The 17,043-nt window shown below is 38.4% G+C and overlaps 1 protein-coding gene across 1 annotated transcript; it reads left to right on the plus strand.

Moving 5' to 3' along the window:
• Positions 1–1,190: 1,190 nt before the first annotated feature.
• On the plus strand, positions 1,191–14,630 carry LOC308677745 (tRNA N(3)-cytidine methyltransferase METTL2-like). The gene is made up of 9 exons (XM_081344416.1): positions 1,191–1,327; positions 2,922–3,013; positions 3,568–3,935; positions 4,914–4,963; positions 5,491–5,551; positions 6,072–6,211; positions 6,659–6,765; positions 7,885–7,950; positions 11,025–14,630. Exons 1-9 carry the CDS (start codon positions 1,236–1,238, stop codon positions 11,207–11,209), a joined length of 1,161 nt encoding a protein of 386 aa, XP_081200542.1. The 5' UTR covers positions 1,191–1,235; the 3' UTR covers positions 11,210–14,630.
• The last annotated feature ends 2,413 nt before the right edge of the window (positions 14,631–17,043 follow it).

The following is a 17,043-nucleotide window of genomic DNA, read 5'->3' on the forward strand; positions in this document are numbered from 1 at the left end:
GGACAATCTATTGCGTTCCAGAAATTCTGCAAGTTTCAAACAATTTCATCAGAAACAAAAATTATTATTGTGAGTTTCCTTTCCTTTTATGAGTTAAATAAAATCAAAGTTCTTTTATATCATCACTGTATTTAGCTTCCAGCACACCATACTCCTCTGGCCCCCAATTTTCTCAGGGCCTTTCCTTGCTACAGCTGCCAGCAATATCACTGGATATTTTCTATTCTTACCTAACAATCCCAATCCATGTATGTATCAGTTCTGCCAGAACAACTGAGTTTTGGTTCATAAAGGGGTCAAACAGTTCTTGGGTGTTTTGATTTGGGCACAGACCATCTATCCCAGTTGTCATGTTCTGTGCACAGAACAGTTGTGCTTGTAAAGTCTTACACAAAAAAATCCAACATATCTCCATGTTGGATTTTTTTGGGGGTGGGGGGAGGACAATAATGTAGAGGTGGTTTTGTTTTTAAAACTTCCCAGTCTAGTCTCTAGGATTCCTCATCAAAATACTAATTTAATCAATCCTGCTTAACTTTTTCAAAATTAATTATATTTGACTAAGTAGTACCATCTGTGTACAGCTCCTTCAAGTGTCTTAATTCTTTTTAAAACATATGACAAGATAGAAATTGTGCATAAGGAATAATATTTATTACTTCTGAGTGATCAAACCTCCATGCCAGTTAAAGATTAAGTATGGACTTGTCATTCATTTCCAACGAAAATGCTCTCATTTGGGTTGTAAACAAGATCTTTTGGTACTTTGTTCGTGACTTCTAGACCTCAGCTGTATGCAGAAATGTTGTTCTTCGTTGACTTGTAAAGATGTCAGATGTTTAGTTAAAATCAATTTTCGGGTTTTGCGGAAGTGTTATTTGCAACCCAATACAGTACTTTTTAGAAGACGGGATCCATTAATATCTATGGGCAGATATCCCTTCCTTCTAGAAAGGAACAAAACTCTAGGGAGACAAGCTGTCTCAAGATTCATTTTCGAAGAAAACTTGAAATAAGAAATCCTGGAAGCAGGCAATCTCCGCATTAAAGTAAAGGCACGCTTCGGAAGCAAGTAAACCAAGCCTTAACATCTCACGCACGCGCATTGGGCGATCTCGTTTCTCCTTCCCGTGAACTTCAAAAGCTATAGAAAGCACAAGAAATCAATTCCTCTCCTTCTTCTTCCGGGTCAGATGTTCATTCTCTTGACCCGTCTGCCGTGTTAGCTTTACATTATGGCTGCGCCCAGCCAGGATGAAAAGAAAAGGAAGCAGTTTGGGAATCGTTTTCTCACTGATGCGGCTCGGATTTTTCAACACAACGCCTGGTAAGTAACGATTGCGCTGCTTCTTTCTGCAATCTCTTTTCTTATCCTTTTAGCTACTCCATAGTCTGTGCCAGCTCCCTACGCAGGATCTCACAAAGTAAAACAAAACCGCATATCGGTTTTATTCTCCACCCTTATTATATTAATGCTACAGATCGAAAGGATGAAATATTAAGCTTAGTTAACAAAGGAAGATGAAATGGTAAATAAAGAGATGATGTTCAGTTTATGTTTATGAACATGACGTTCAGCTGAATTAGTTTCAGTAGTAATCAAGAATAAGGACTCCATGAGAGAAAAATGGGGGGGGGGATGAATACACAGTATTTAATTGTTTTTTCTCATCTTTATCAAGCCTTATGACTACACCAAGCCACCAGCTATTTTAGCTCTGATTTTTATCTTTCACTGAAAACTCCGTTACTCCTTATGGCGTGAAAGTGAGGACACATAAAAGATGATGTCATGACACAGTGCCACATCTTATTTCAGAACACAAGTACAGTACGGTAACTCTGTTGTGAAGGGTCACAGTCACTAAGCAGAAAATCATGTGATTGTGATGGTTTTACCGAGAAAAAAAAAAGTGCCGGAACTCACAAAGGTCATACAACCTGCCTTGCCTACCCTACAAGGTTCCATCCAAAAAAGGTGCCGGAACTCCGTTCTGGACATTCTATGACAAAAAAAGCCCTGGGTTTACTACTTCACTGCCATTTTGATCATTAAGCAAATATTATATAACTGCAACTTACAATTTTACTTGCTTGGTCTCCCATTAACTCTGCTTGTCACAAGCCAGTTGCAGAGAGCATAAATGGCAATTATGTGACCCCAAGATTCTGCAACTGTTGTAAATGCAAAGATTGGTTGCAAGCCTTTTTTAATATCCTGCTATAACCTCATGTGGTCACTAAATGTGAGCAAAGTCTACCTGTATTTAATTAGCTATACTTACATGATATAATTGCTGGTGACATTAAATTTTGCCTTGGATATCGCTGGCCACTTTCCCTACATCACATGTACAAAAATATTTGTCCTTTGTATGTTTGGTTATTTTGTTTGATGGCAACTGTATGCAAAATTAGGCCTGAATTAGTTTTAATTTTTTTAATGAAGTTTTTATTAAAAAGATTTTACAAGATTTTAAAAACTGCAGAAACAGAAGAATTAGAAAAAAGAAAAGAATTATATAAGGGTAAAAGAAAAATAAAAAGTAAGAAAAGCAAGAAAAGTATTTAAAGCAGCTTTGTCTTATTTGCATTGGTTATTCTTAGAAATTACCATTTCCACTCTCCCATATTGAAAATATACTTCCTTTCGTCCCATAAACAAACCTTTCTAATCAATTGAAACAATTTAATTTTTATCCATTTTCAGCAAAATGACTATAAAGGGTTTCCAGTAATTTATAAATGTAATTCTAGTTCCGTCCTTAAACAAGTCAATGTAGCCATTTCTGCAAACTAGGCTATCTTTACAATCCATTCCTCTATTATTGATGTTTCTGTAGCCTTCTATCTTTGTACTAAAGAATTGGATTTTAATACTTAACAATTAACTGTGGTGAATTAACATTTCTTTTTTGTAGGGATAATGTGGAATGGTCTGAAGAGCAGGAAGCTGCTGCACAATCAAAGGTCCAAGAACAGAGCATGCAGTTAGTACCACAAGATCAGCAAGGTACTTCAGACTATATAATGAAATGCTTCTTTTTATATCTGACAACCCTAACAATACAATATATATATTCAACAGAACCATATATATTTCTATCAAATGATTTTTTAATAAAATTAAGACAAACATGAAACAATATAGTAAAAAACAAAGGATAGTAATAAATATATTGATCTCAATCTAAAATTTTGGTTTTAGTTCCAGTGAAATCATTAGGACAGATTAGTAGCTTAACACTTCATGATATCCATGATTGACACAAATGTATTAATTACAGGTTTCCTAGTTAGAATATCATTTTTAAAAAATATGCAAGCTCCTAGCATAAGTGTCTCTTAACTTCAGAGAACAGATTCAGATATTATCTGATTTCGAAGGATGTGCTTCTTGGGTGTATGAGAAACTAGTTACAACAGCAAATGTCTTAAATGAAAGGGCAGCAATTTAAAGCAGAGTTCCTGCTACACTTAAGATATTGCTAAATTATGCTATGTAATTTGTGAGACTCTTTTTGTAAATGGAATTGTTGACTTATTATCCTCTGCCTTTCTTCAAAGATGCTTATGAAATCAATGCCAACATGTATTGGGATGATTTCTATAAAACCCATGAAAATGGATTTTTTAAAGATCGACACTGGTTGTTCACTGAATTTCCTGAACTAGCTCCAAATCATCATCAAGGTCAGACTGGCATGCATAAGGAAACTGTGAAAAACATCAAAAATTCAAGTCTTGGAAGCTACTCTGACAATAAACTTTGTACAGGAAATAATAAAGGCTTGCTGGATACAGAAAGAAAGGATAATAGCAACATTACTTATCAGCTGCAGTCAGAAGATAAAACGGCATCACAGCTGCAGGAAGAGAAAGTAATAAAAAACAGTGACTTCCCAGGATCATCTGCCACATACAGAATATTAGAGGTAACAACACTGCAAATCATAATTTAAGGATGGGCAGGCTGCATTCAGTGCACAATCCTAATTAACTCAGCACCCTGTTCAGGAGGAATGGCTACTACTATTATGCAAAGCATCAAAGAGGCACTTTATTTCAACTAAAGCAGGTCCATGTGGTTAATTAAAAGCTCAGTCCAGCCAAGCCACATTAAAGTGGCTGCTGTAAGGGTCTACATTTATTCTGCACATGCACAGAACATACTTCTGCTTTCTGCTAGCCTTTCTAATTACTTCCCAGACAAAGTGAAGTTGTTTGTCCATTGCTGAAGGCATTGAAGCATAATCCTTCACTTTTGAATCAAAATGTCACCTTGAATTCTATCTTTAGTCTCTCTACAATAGCTTTTAATGCAATGCAACATCAATTTGCATAGACCTTCTAACTGTTGCAGGTGCCCTAAGACAATAACATCAGACAGTGATTATGATGGTGTGTTCCTTGTGTTAGATGTCACTAAGTAACTGTTAAGAGAGAGATCAAGCCTGTATTTCTTTGTTTCCAAAGTCATAATTACTCCAAAACTTACTATATGCCTTCATTCGTGCTGCCTGTGAGCCTTGCCAGATAGTGTGTTTTGCATTTGAAAAGTACAATATGAATGAAAAAAGTTTTAGGAATGAATAACTGGCAACTTTTTAAACTAAAGATGGTTCTTAAAGGAAACTGCATGACTTTTCCAAAGAGTATTAAGATGCTTTTATCTGTTGCATTTGATTTACAAGTGCAGTCCTTTAAAAAAAATAGGCCTAATTGCTGACCACAGAAATAAGATGTTTATGGCAATACATGAAGATAATAAAAATTATTTCCAGAAAGGAAAACACAGTAATCTCTTGAAATGAAAGTAACAAAAGTCTTTGAATATCGCAAAGCTAACAATTTTATTATTACATTAATTTTATCACAGCAAAATAATTCAAACCTGTTTCTTTTATTGACAGGTGGGATGTGGTACAGGAAACACTGTCTTTCCTATCCTTCAAACCAACAGGTAAGAAAAATTACAAATAATGCAAACCTATAGATTGCATAGTGTGATCACTAGCATTGTGTGATCACTTAGATGCATATCCTTATTTTGAAGTAATCCATTTTGAAGTAATCCAATTCCAGTTCAGGAGATTTTTCCCAAACATGAAGACTAATCTTCTGAAATTATGTACAGTTTATATCTGTATAATAGAAATAATTTGTATATATCTGAAAGCAGGAAAGCCAATCACTGTATTTAAATAAAAATTGTCCTTGCAACAACAGTGGACATTTTGCTCCATCTTTGTTATGTTTCTAGTCATTTGATTTGACCTGGCTAAAATTTAATTCTGCTTGACTGGGGAGTAAAGTTTTGAACTGAAAGTTCATCTTCCTGCTGGGCCTAATTGTTATGGCATCTTCATTTATGCCATATTTAGCAGCTTTCTAATGGAAAATAGTGCTCTAGATGCTATCTTGGATACTCTGCAGCAGCTTGTCCCTTATAAACAAAGTGTTCCTGATAAAACTTCTGTTTCATTTCAGTGATCCAGGCCTTTTTGTGTATTGTTGTGACTTCTCTACTACAGCAGTGGATCTTGTCCTGGTAATTTTAAAAAATGAAGTCATTGTTTAAAATTTTCTTAGCTAGTCTCCTTTATTTATGAAAGTGTGTAATGTTTATTGTCACCTAACATAATTATGTTGAATATTAAGAGTAGAGAAATTTAAACAATACATCACCCCTGTAAACAAAAAACAAGAACAGTGAGGAGAAGGGTGAGCTCCATTTATTACTGTCTCATGACTCCTCTCATAGAACATCAACTCTTCATTTAAAAAGCCCCTTTAAAAAAATGCTGTTCATTTGTGAAAATAAGCATCTGTGTGAAATAGAACTATTTATCCTGTTAAGTCTGTGTGTGTGTGTGTGTGTGTGTGTGTGTGTGTGTGTGGTTTGCTATAGCAAGTTTATGTGTGGATTGGAACATCTGGAAAGTCCCTGATACAGCTTTGAAGCTGCCTGGGTGGGATTTGGGCAAGTTGCTGTCTCTTAGCTTAATTTACTCCACAGGTTTCTGTGAAATAAGAACCGCTATAAGAAAGATAATTGTGTGAACATACAGGCCCATCCAGAATATGATGCCTCTCGTTGCTTTGCCTTCGTTCATGACCTGACCAAGAATCAGATTCCTTTTCCAATGCCAGATGAGAGCCTTGATGTGGTAGTTCTTATCTTCGTCCTTTCATCTATTCTTCCAGAAAAGTATGAAATACTGATTTTTTTTTATTTTAATTCCATTTATATCCCGCCCTTCTCCAAAGACTCAGGGCGGCTTACAAGCTTAGCAGTAGCCTTCATTCTATGTATATGCCTGCTTATTAGGGCTTTCACACACACCCCAAGCGGCATTATTACAAAGTCAGCTTAATTGCCCCCAACAATCTGGGTCCTCATTTTACCTACCTCGGAAGGATGGAAGGCTGAGTCAACCTTGAGCCTGGTGGGATGCGAACCTGCACTAATTGCAGGCAGCTGGTGTTACTTAAGGAGGCATTAGCCCACTGCTCCACCAATGTAACAATGATGTTACATTGTATTTGTCTAACAGAGAAATATGCATTGGGGAGGGTAGAGATACAATAGCCTATTCCTAAATAAAATTTTTGTACTGAGCCTCAATTGGCATTGAGTCTTTTCTCTTTTTCCCAGAATGCAATGTGTGATCAATAGGCTTAGCCAACTTCTAAAACCTGGTGGAATTATTTTATTGCGAGATTATGGCCGTTTTGATCTAGCCCAGCTTCGCTTTAAGAAAGGTAGGGTAAAGGTAAAAATATGATATTTAAAAATTGTAATCACTCTGCATCTTGCTAAAAGGAAATACTAGCCATTTTCATGAAACTAAATATCGAAGTGGTTTGAGTAGGTACAGGACTGTTTGCTCTGCTCTATTAACAAAAGCAGCATAACAATTTCTTCAAAAGATATTATTGTATGCAAATGAATGACATTTTTTTTGGAGTTTCCAATATCAGTGACTTCTATGGTTTGTGCACCAATGGTGATTCATGATGATGATTGCAAGAAGTATGTGATATGAGCACTATTTTTTTAAAGGGATTAAATCCTATAATCTATAATCATCAGGTCCAGTGAAATCTGGTGTTCTGTTTTAACATTTCATGGAATTTCAGATGTGTACCCTGATATTTTGTGATATTCCATTGTGAGATTTCACATTTTAAAAAAGAAAGTTTTAATTTAATTTTGAGGTTTTATGAATGCAATTATAGATGTCATATGTGCAGATATAATCACAGACACTGCACTGCAAAATCCTAACGTGTGATGATCTTCAAAAAGTTCAGAAAGTGATTTAGTAATTCACACAAAGTAAACATCAAAATCTATGTCCTAGTTGATAAAAACTGCCTTTTCTTGTTCTTTCATGGGCAACGTTTTTAGCTTTTAACCAGGAATTACTTATAGCCATGCAGGAAGTGGTTGTCTTGTTCCAATAATAATAAGCAAGTTATGTCTTTGGCAAAATGCATATCAGAATATTTCTGACAATGTGGGAAAGTAAATTAGGAACAGTTGCTTAATGTTATTTTCAATATTTGACAGACATACAAGCATTTCTGAGGGTAAAGAAATCAGAAATAAGTTGTAGATTGTGTGAGCTCTTTTTTATCCAAAGACCACTGTCTAGTTGTTGCTACTAGATTTCTGCATATGGTTCATAAATTTAAGAATGCTTCAGCAAGAACTGAAGTACCACTGTGTACTAAGTGTAGAAAAAAACTATTGTCTTTGCTGAAGTATTTTGACAGTGAATGGGTTATTGTTGCCTTTAATTTTTGTGGGGAGGTAGTGGGAGAAAGAAGGAAATTGGAACAAATGCATTTGCAGTGAAATCTCATTCCTCTCTTCAGGTCAGTGTCTGGCTGATAATTTCTATGTGAAAGGAGATGGAACCAGAGTTTATTTCTTCACACAAGGTAATCAAATGGCAGTTTTACACAGTAATGAGGCTTAAATATCAGTATGAGGTTAGGCCCTAAAGTCTGAAGCATTTTATTTGCTCTCCAGCTTTTTATTTCTTGAAAAACTGAAAACGATAAAGCCTCAAAATAGCATTTATATTACCACACTTATATTTCCATAGAACTACAGCGTGTGGTCCCCAACCATAAAGGTAAAGGTACTGCTGGTTCCAGGCAGTAATAACTGCTTCTTTGAGCAAGGGTGTTTTCCCTTCTGCCTTGAAAGAGGCAGTGGTGAAGCCATTCCTCAAGAAGCCCACCCTGGACTCGGCGATTTCGAATAACTATCGTCCTGTCTCCAACCTTCGCTTTTTGGCGAAGGTTGTTGAGAGTGTGGTAGCGCATCAGCTTCCTCTGTTTCTGGAGGAAACTGATTATCTCGACCCGTACCAATCGGGTTTCAGACCTGGGCATAGCACAGAGACGGCATTGGTCGCACTGGTGAATGATCTCTGGCGGGCTCGGGACAGGGGTTGTTCCTCTATCCTAGTCCTATTAGACCTCTCAGCAGCTTTTGATACCATCGACCATGGTATCCTACTGCGGTGTCTCAGGGGGCTGGGAGTGGGAGGCACCATTTTACAGTGGTTCTCCTACCTCCTGGGCCGCTCGCAGTCGGTGTTGACGGAAGGACAGAGGTCCACCCCAAGATCTCTCGTTTGTGGAGTCCCTCAGGGGTCGGTCCTCTCTCCCCTCCTGTTCAACATCTACATGAAGCCGCTGGGTGAGCTCATTCGTGGTTTCGGGGTGGGGTATCACCAGTACGCTGATGATACCCAACTTTTTCTTTCCACCCCGACCCAACCCAGTGATGCCCTCACTGTGATGTCCCGTTGCCTGGAGGCAGTCCGGGTTTGGATGGGGAGAAACAGGCTTCGTCTCAATCCTGACAAGACTGAGTGGCTGTTCATACCGGCATCTCGGGCTGACCAGCCTTCTCCATCATTAACAATAGGGGATGAGGTATTACCCCCCGTTGATAGGGCTCGCTACTTGGGCGTCCTCCTGGATTCACGGCTCAGTTTTGAAGATCATATAGGAGCCGTGATCAGGGGGGCTTTTGTCCAGATTCGCCTGGTGCGCCAGTTGCATCCCTATTTGGACCGAGATGCTCTACGTACAGTCACTCATGCGCTCGTGACCTCCCGGTTAGACTACTGCAATGCCCTCTACATGGGGCTGCCCTTGAGGACCATCCGAAGGCTTCAACTGGTGCAGAATTCAGCCGCACGAGTTTTGATGGGAGCTTCCCGATACTCCCGTGTAACACCTCTTCTCCGTGAGCTGCATTGGCTTCCGGTTGCCCTCCGGGTGAGATTCAAGGTGCTGGTAATGACCTATAAAGCCCTAAATGGCTTGGGTCCGGACTATCTAAGGGAACACCTGCTGCCGGCATCATCTTCCCATCGTCCTGTGCGCCCCCACAGGGAGGGCCTTCTCAGGGTACCGCCGGTTAATGAATGCCGGCGGGTTATTCCCAGGGGAAGGGCGTTCTCTGTGGGTGCACCTGCCCTATGGAACCAACTACCCACAGAACTTAGGACTGCCCCCGACCTTCGCTCATTTCGCCGGGACCTGAAAACTTGGCTCTTCGATCTGTTTGGTCCAGACTGTGGGGTTGTTAATTTAACTGGGTTTTAGATTTACTCTTGGGGCTTGAATTTAATTTAATTGTTTTATTTGTTTTTAATTTTTCGTATTCATGGTTTTAACTGCCCTGTAAACCGCCCTGAGTCCTATGGGAATAGGGCGGTATACAAATCCAATAAAATAAATAAATAAATAAATAAATAAATAAATAAATAAATAAATAAATAAATAAATAATAAATAAAGCTTCCCCCGCACACGCGTGCTAGTCGTTTCCAACTCTAGGGGCCGGTGCTCATCTCCGTTTCAAAGCTGAAGAGCCAGCGCTTGTCCGAGGACGTCTAACCCTAACCCAACCATAAAAGCTAGCTATTAGATATTTTTAAATGCTGACATCATAGTACTAATACACAAGACTCAAAATTAAAGAGATAAATACAAAAAAAACCTCCTAAAAATAACAGTCTAATTTACATAGTCTTGGTTCACAGAAAAAAAGATGTAAGTTTAGCCATTAGGAAAATGCAGCAGGCTCTGCTTCTTTGTAATTAATTTATCATGATATCCCAATTGGACAAACTGTGATCACTATTACTCTAAATTAGCATTTTAGAGCAGAACAACTGTAAATATCTAGGGTATTTCTTACCAGACCTTTTATCATACAAGTAGACTGTCCTGTTCCCCAAATGTTACAACCAGACAATAGTATCTTCTCCATATTATCCCACTGCTTTTGTCTTTTTTTCACAAACTAACAATAATTTTTAAAAAAAGAATAATTGCCCAATGCCAAAGTAGTGTCAGGAGCTCTCTGCATGAATGCACTTTTACTTACTTTTCTGCTATCTTTTTCCTGAGGTCAAATTTTAGTCTTCATCCATAAAATATGTGCAGGGTACAGAATGGGGTAGGAAGGCTTGCAACTGAGAGGCATTCCTGATGAGGGGATGATCTTATAGCTTTAATTGAGAATCCCCATAGACAGCTCATTCTCATTGGAGCAGTACAATAATTCTGAATCATTACAGAATCAGTTACAGAATCAGTTAGGGTACTAGTTGTCATCTTTAAAATTAGCTGGTCTTCCTAGTTATGGAACTACATGACTTCCTTTGTTTTCCATCATGACTGCTTGACAGATTTTCTTATTTTCTGAGGCCATATTTCTGAATGATTTCCCATGACAAATAGGGGAATTTCTGTGGTACCAAATATCTACAACAATCTCTCTAAAAGCCTTTCAATAGTCTGTGGAATTCCTTCTAAATTGTCTTGAGGAACAGTGGTTTCCATAAAAGGTGTAATTTTAATGACTTAGCTTTATTAATATTTTTAGATTTCATTGCCATGTAGCAATTAATAACTAATTGGAACTTGTTTTTTACAGCTATAAATAATAAAACTTAGGTAAATCAAATGCTTTCCTTTGTATCGTAGATGAGTTGGATTTACTATTCTCTACTGCTGGCTTAGAGAAAATTCAAAATATTGTTGACCGCCGCCTCCAGGTGAACAGAGGAAAACAAATCACCATGTACAGGGTCTGGATCCAATGTAAATATCAGAAGCCACCGGGAGATAATAAGTTTGTAGCAGGGAGAATTTCTTCAATTGTTAATTGAACTTAATGAGATATCCTTTTCTGGGAGAATGTTTCCATGCTATAGAGGAAATCAACATATGTATGATACACCAATATAACTGTTGTGCTGTTCTTGGATGATCATTACTTTTCGATGGTGAACATTTTAAATTTGGAACTGGGGGAAAGTTTCTCAGTTTACCCAATATTTTTAATGAGTTTGGATACAACCTGGTATTCTCATAACTTACATAATTACTTATAAAATATTTGGGGGTTATTCATTCTTACAGAAACAGCTTCAGTCCCAGTTTATCCATTGCCAAAGAAAAGAGAAAAGTTTTCTCTTAGTTGGTCTTTTTTCCCTAGTTTAAAAAGATCATTAAATTTTAAAATGTGTTTTTGGTCAATACTGAATCCCTTTAGGTTTGGAGAATTTTGTATCACAAAATAGCTTTCAATTTTGGAAGGTCTACAACAGTCTCCCAACCTTTCTGGCTTAGTGGACCAGCAGAGATGACGGAGTGGGTGAAGGGATAGTTTCCTGCGTGTGCCACTTTCAGAAATGCAGCTTCACGTGTGCGTGCACTCACTCACTGACTGCTTCCTCGGCCTGGTTCCAAAGAAGCTGTGGCCTAGCCACAGCCTGGAGGTTGGGGACCTCCTGGTCTACAATATTATGCAGGCAAGCTGATCAGCTCTTAGATCAAATTTTTCAAAGTTAAATTGCTGATAAAAACCATGTTCTTCTCATATTCTTGCATTGTCTCTGAATAGGAATGGCTCAGAATAATTACCAAATCGTTTTTAGGAATATTGTTCCCTGTTAAGCTAGGATACAGAGGAACACATATTGCATGGAAATGATATGGACAAGTATAGAACAAAAATGAAACCATCGGCATACAATAGTACTGAATATGTGCTTGCAAGATTAACAGGTATACTTATTTGTTATTTGCTGAGAGTTATGAAAGCCTATTCTTAGCATGAAATGTGAAAGTATGAATAGTTTCTTTGACGCTGAGCATATGCTATGCAATTACAATTATTATAGGAATGGGCAAACACTGAAAGTTATGCTTATTTTTAATAGTAGTGTTGATGAGAGTTGGGATACACTCCAGATATAGTTAAGCTATAGAATATTTTATTAAAGGTGTGGGATAATAGGAGGATGGGACATAGGCAAAGGTTCTATAAAGCCCCAAGAGCCATCTTTTCCTGTGCTCTATATCTATCCTGTTCATAATCTCACAGATCAAAGTTTTAAAATAGACAGCTCCGCATAATCTTGCTTCTTCCCGGATTGTGTATGTAACTGGTGCTAGCATGTTTTCTGGACCCTGAGTAGATGTGCTTCAGAGCATCAAACATCATGCATTTGTGAAGCTCTGCATTTTACTAGGCCCACAGTTTCAAAGAGTGTTGCCATTTTAGCACAGCAATAGCACCCTCTGAAAGACATAGAAGACTTGTAGTATTTATTGGCAAGAACTTCCACATGACTACCCAATTTTCCATTTTAGTTGCAAAAATCAACTACAGCAAGTTGTGTTTTTTTCTTACGGCCAAGGAAGATTTCACAGGTCTGAGAAATACCTTTTATGTGGGTGACAGCTCATTGCAATGTGTATTGGTATGGTAATGCTTACTTTGGTGCCAAATGTCAAGTCCATTGGCAATCACATTTAACATCATAAGGTCAGTAACTGTAGAAATATAGATGCTACATAATAATCCCGGAAGTTTTTGTTTGCTATTCTGAAGCGCAAAGGACTTGTGCTATTGGAAGGAGTGTGTCTGTGAAAGATGAGGAGATGGTTTGATCAGGATAAAATTATAAACCTTCTTTTCTCCCTTAGAGACTGATACAATTTATTTTTTATCACATTTTATCTAAGAGATCTCTTAGAAAGGTTACAATTTGCCATAGTAAGCAGGACATATATGGGCTTCTTGCAGAGATACAGGTCATAAACGTTACAGGCAAATGATCCAAAATGGGGCATGTACGCACAGTTCTGAGTAACATGATATTTAGCTATGAGAACCCTACAAACATCAAGATTGGACTGGGCAGCCCCCTCCCATTATCCAGAGTAGCATGGGTCTTCTCCAGAGATGGTCTGTTCAGTACCCAAAGGCTAGCTTAACTACCCATCATCTCTTTGTAGTTACCTTATAACCTAGATTCAATAGCCTGGTTTCTTTTCAGAGCGGCATTACATAATGTTCCCTCTTTCTTGCCACTTCCAAGTTATCTCTGCTTTACAGTTAAGCAGTTGGGTGCAAAGAGTCAATTCACTTCCCATTTATGCTTTGCATCTTTGCTTGTTCAAATTTTCCTTTGGCTGGAGTAATACATACAAATTGTTTGATGCTGCCATTTTTATGGACTATGTCCTTTAGAAAGTTTTAAACTGTAATGATAATAGAGATATCCAAGTCCAAGGATCCCCAACCCCCGGTCTGTGGACCGACACCAGTCCGTGCAAATAAGCAAACCCCATCTGCGGGATGCAGGCAGTACATGAAACCATGTCCCCACAAGTCCACAGAAAAACCTCTCCACAGAACTGGTCCCTAGTGCTCAAAAGGTTGCGGATCTCTGACCTAGTCTATAAAATATACCAATTTCCTCATCAGGCTGAGGCTAGGATAAAGCAAATTCAGTGTTTAATAATCAGTATTTATTAAGAATGGTCTGTAGTTTGACTTATGTAACTTGAATCATATTCACGCAAATAGCATGTACACATGTTCATGTGCCCATGCAATAAACAGATAAGTAATGGTACTATAATGTTTTCTTCTGTCATTCGATCATGTCTGATTCTTGGAGATTACCTGGAACTGAAGTTCCTATAGTTTTTCTGGCAAGGTTTTTCAGAAATAGTTTGGCATTATGCCCTTCCCTGGATTGAGAGAAAGTGATTAGCTAACCCAACTGCCTTATGACTAAGGCAGGACTAGAATTCTGGTTCCTAGCCTACTGCCTTAACCATTACACCAAACTGCCTCTCAGCAAATATGGCGGGAGTGACCTGTTACAGTACTGTTATGGCAGAAAATGTTTATTGATCAGCCTGCCCCTTTGCCATGATAGTAAGAATGCTGTTAAATACACCAGGAGTTTTACTGGGTTTCTCTGAGTGAGGATGACATGTATGGCTACAAACTGATGTTTTTTAAGGTAAAATTGCATATGGCTGGTTAATCAGCAATCTCAGAGTAGAATAACTTGTGAAACTGGAAAGCTGCACTGCTGGGTATGTACTGTCCCGGAGGCTGTTGCTGAATGCAATTGCAGTATGACTGCATATTGCAAAAAGGTTGGGATAGTCTCTGTAAATAGTTGCACCTTATATTGAAGAGATGCCAAGAGATTGGCCAAGACTCTACTGTTTTATTTCTAGGAAAAGGCAAAAACATTAAATAAAGGTGTTAACTTGCATAGATTCCAACTATTGTAATGAATTCATTTTTGTGTCCAACAGACTACAGAATGTTTTGTGTTGAGGTGCCATTTTTGCAGTAGTCCTCCAGTTCAGATTCATCTTTAGAACATTTGTATGTCCATCACATGGCCAGAAAATCATAACTACTTGCCATAACATGCTATAAATTAATCTAGTAGTGTGCAATTTATAATTAGTAGTTGTCAAGTGATCAAGCATATTTAATACGTCATCAAGAGTTCATCTCATTGTAGGTACCGTAGGAGATGCAGCAAGGGAGAGAAGATTAAATTTCTATGAAGGTAATAGCAAAATGGGAATGTTCTTAAGACTGGAAAGGCTTTGAATGAAGTATTGTACTTGGGGTATATCACATTTTTTGTTACATCTGCATATTTGTTGCATATTTCTTTCCTTAATGGTACCGAATCTTCCAACTGAGTGTTTAATCAATAGGTGTATATAAAATACTTTCTCCCAACAACAGGGATAGTCTCATTTCAAATCTGTACTCTGAAGACCTTGAAAAGACATATATAATGCCTATTTTTACCTATCATTGCATGTTTCTGGTAACAAATTAGGCAGAATTATAGGCAGAATAAAAGGAATGCAGTGGGTTAGGACGCTGAGCCTGTCAATCAGAAGGTCAGCAGTTTGGCGGGTCAAATCCCGAGTGCCGCATTAACAGAGTGAGCGCCTGTTACTCGTCCCAGCTTCTGCCAACCTAGCAGTTCGAAAGCACGTAAAAATGCAAGTAGAAAAATAGGGACTACTATGGTGGGAAGGTAACAGTGTTCCGTGCGCCTTTGGCGTCCAGTCATGCCGGCCACATGACCACGGAGACGTCCTCGGACAAGCGCTGGCTCTCCAGCTTTGAAACGGAGATGAGCACCGGCCCCTAGAGTCGGAAGCGACTAGCACGCATGTGCGGGGGGAACCTTTACCTTTTTTATAGGCAGAATGGGGTTTTTTATGCTTCTTCTGAACAATACTCTTTGAGTTTACCAATTGATAAGCAATAACACTGGCTTATCATTTGGTAAACTTGTATTTGAAAAGACTTCAAGTGGTTTGTATGTGACTACTTGTGAATTTCTCATTGTATTTCTAATTTCGTCTCCAAAATATTGTGATAAGATTAAAATTGGAGCCAAGTTGCCTGAATCTTAAATGTCACAATTAACACCATATATGTCTCAGAGTAGCAAATTCCTTGGAGAATAAGACCATTAAGGGTATAGATGTGCATCTATAAAGATGATTTCCACTCTCAATTTTAGATGGAAATTCTTTCAAGAGACAAAGAATAAAACTAAACAGCACAGATACGATTCTATTACTGAATTTAATAGACACAAGGATCATACATGTTTAACATGTTCATTAACATAAAAACAAAGTTCATTATCTTTTCAGTGTACATTATATCATTTTGCTTTACTGTCCATTTGACAGAATTTTTTCAGCCAACTGCACACTTCCTGTCATTTTCCCTCTTTCTCCCATCAACCTTACAAAACAATTGAAACCCTGTACTCTATTCAATAAGGTTTAATTTTGAGTAGACATGCCCTTTTAAGCTTTCTCCTAATGATTCCTATGTAACAATCTGCATTCTGTAACTGAAGATGATGAAATTAGAGTTTCCCATTTTGTTTTACACAGTAACTTCCCTAGATAAACACTAGTACACCTGACTTTCTTAATGAGGACACATGCTTAAAGCTACAGTTCCCTTTAAATATATACACGCGCACCCTTCCCCCTCCCAGTTTGCTTTCATCATACTGATAAGGCTCTTCCGCGCTCTTGGTCTCTTCCTTTCTGAAGAAGCATCCCGGCCTGAGTCCGACCACATCAAAATAGCTACCGTACCTACCTTAGGGTACCCTGTGTCAAAACAACCCCCTGCCACGCCCCTTCTTGGCGGCAGAAGCTGCTTTTACGATTTCTCTCCAAGATACCCTGCTCGAGTCTTTGTTTTGCAATGACTGCCATGAAAAAGGAATCTCTTGGACCAGGTCTCAACTCTCCGGAAAAATAATCTGATTTCTCCCTTTGACCTGGGGAACACTTATCCCATCGCTATAATTCCACTAAGATCGAGATAATTATATCAACCGACTTAACTATGTCCATTCTTTAGATCCTCCCTCAAACCCATCGCCACACCCCATGCTTTTAGCACCTCCTTGCCTGACCTCTCCCCTCCCCCAACCTTTTCTCACCAACATCAACTCCCCACCCCAAGTGCAAATCTCGCGAGACAATATGCATTTTCACAAGTAGTGCTTTTCCCCCGTTTTTTTTTTGCACCAATCGATCCAGGGCTGGGCTTAAAAAAAAATGACTAAATAAAGAAGGGCGGGGGGAAAGGGGGTGTAGAGAAGGGGGGGGAGAAAAAGTGAAA

The sequence above is a fragment of the Vipera berus genome (assembly GCF_964194415.1).
Source record: "Vipera berus genome assembly, chromosome: Z".
Lineage (NCBI taxonomy): Eukaryota > Metazoa > Chordata > Lepidosauria > Squamata > Viperidae > Vipera > Vipera berus.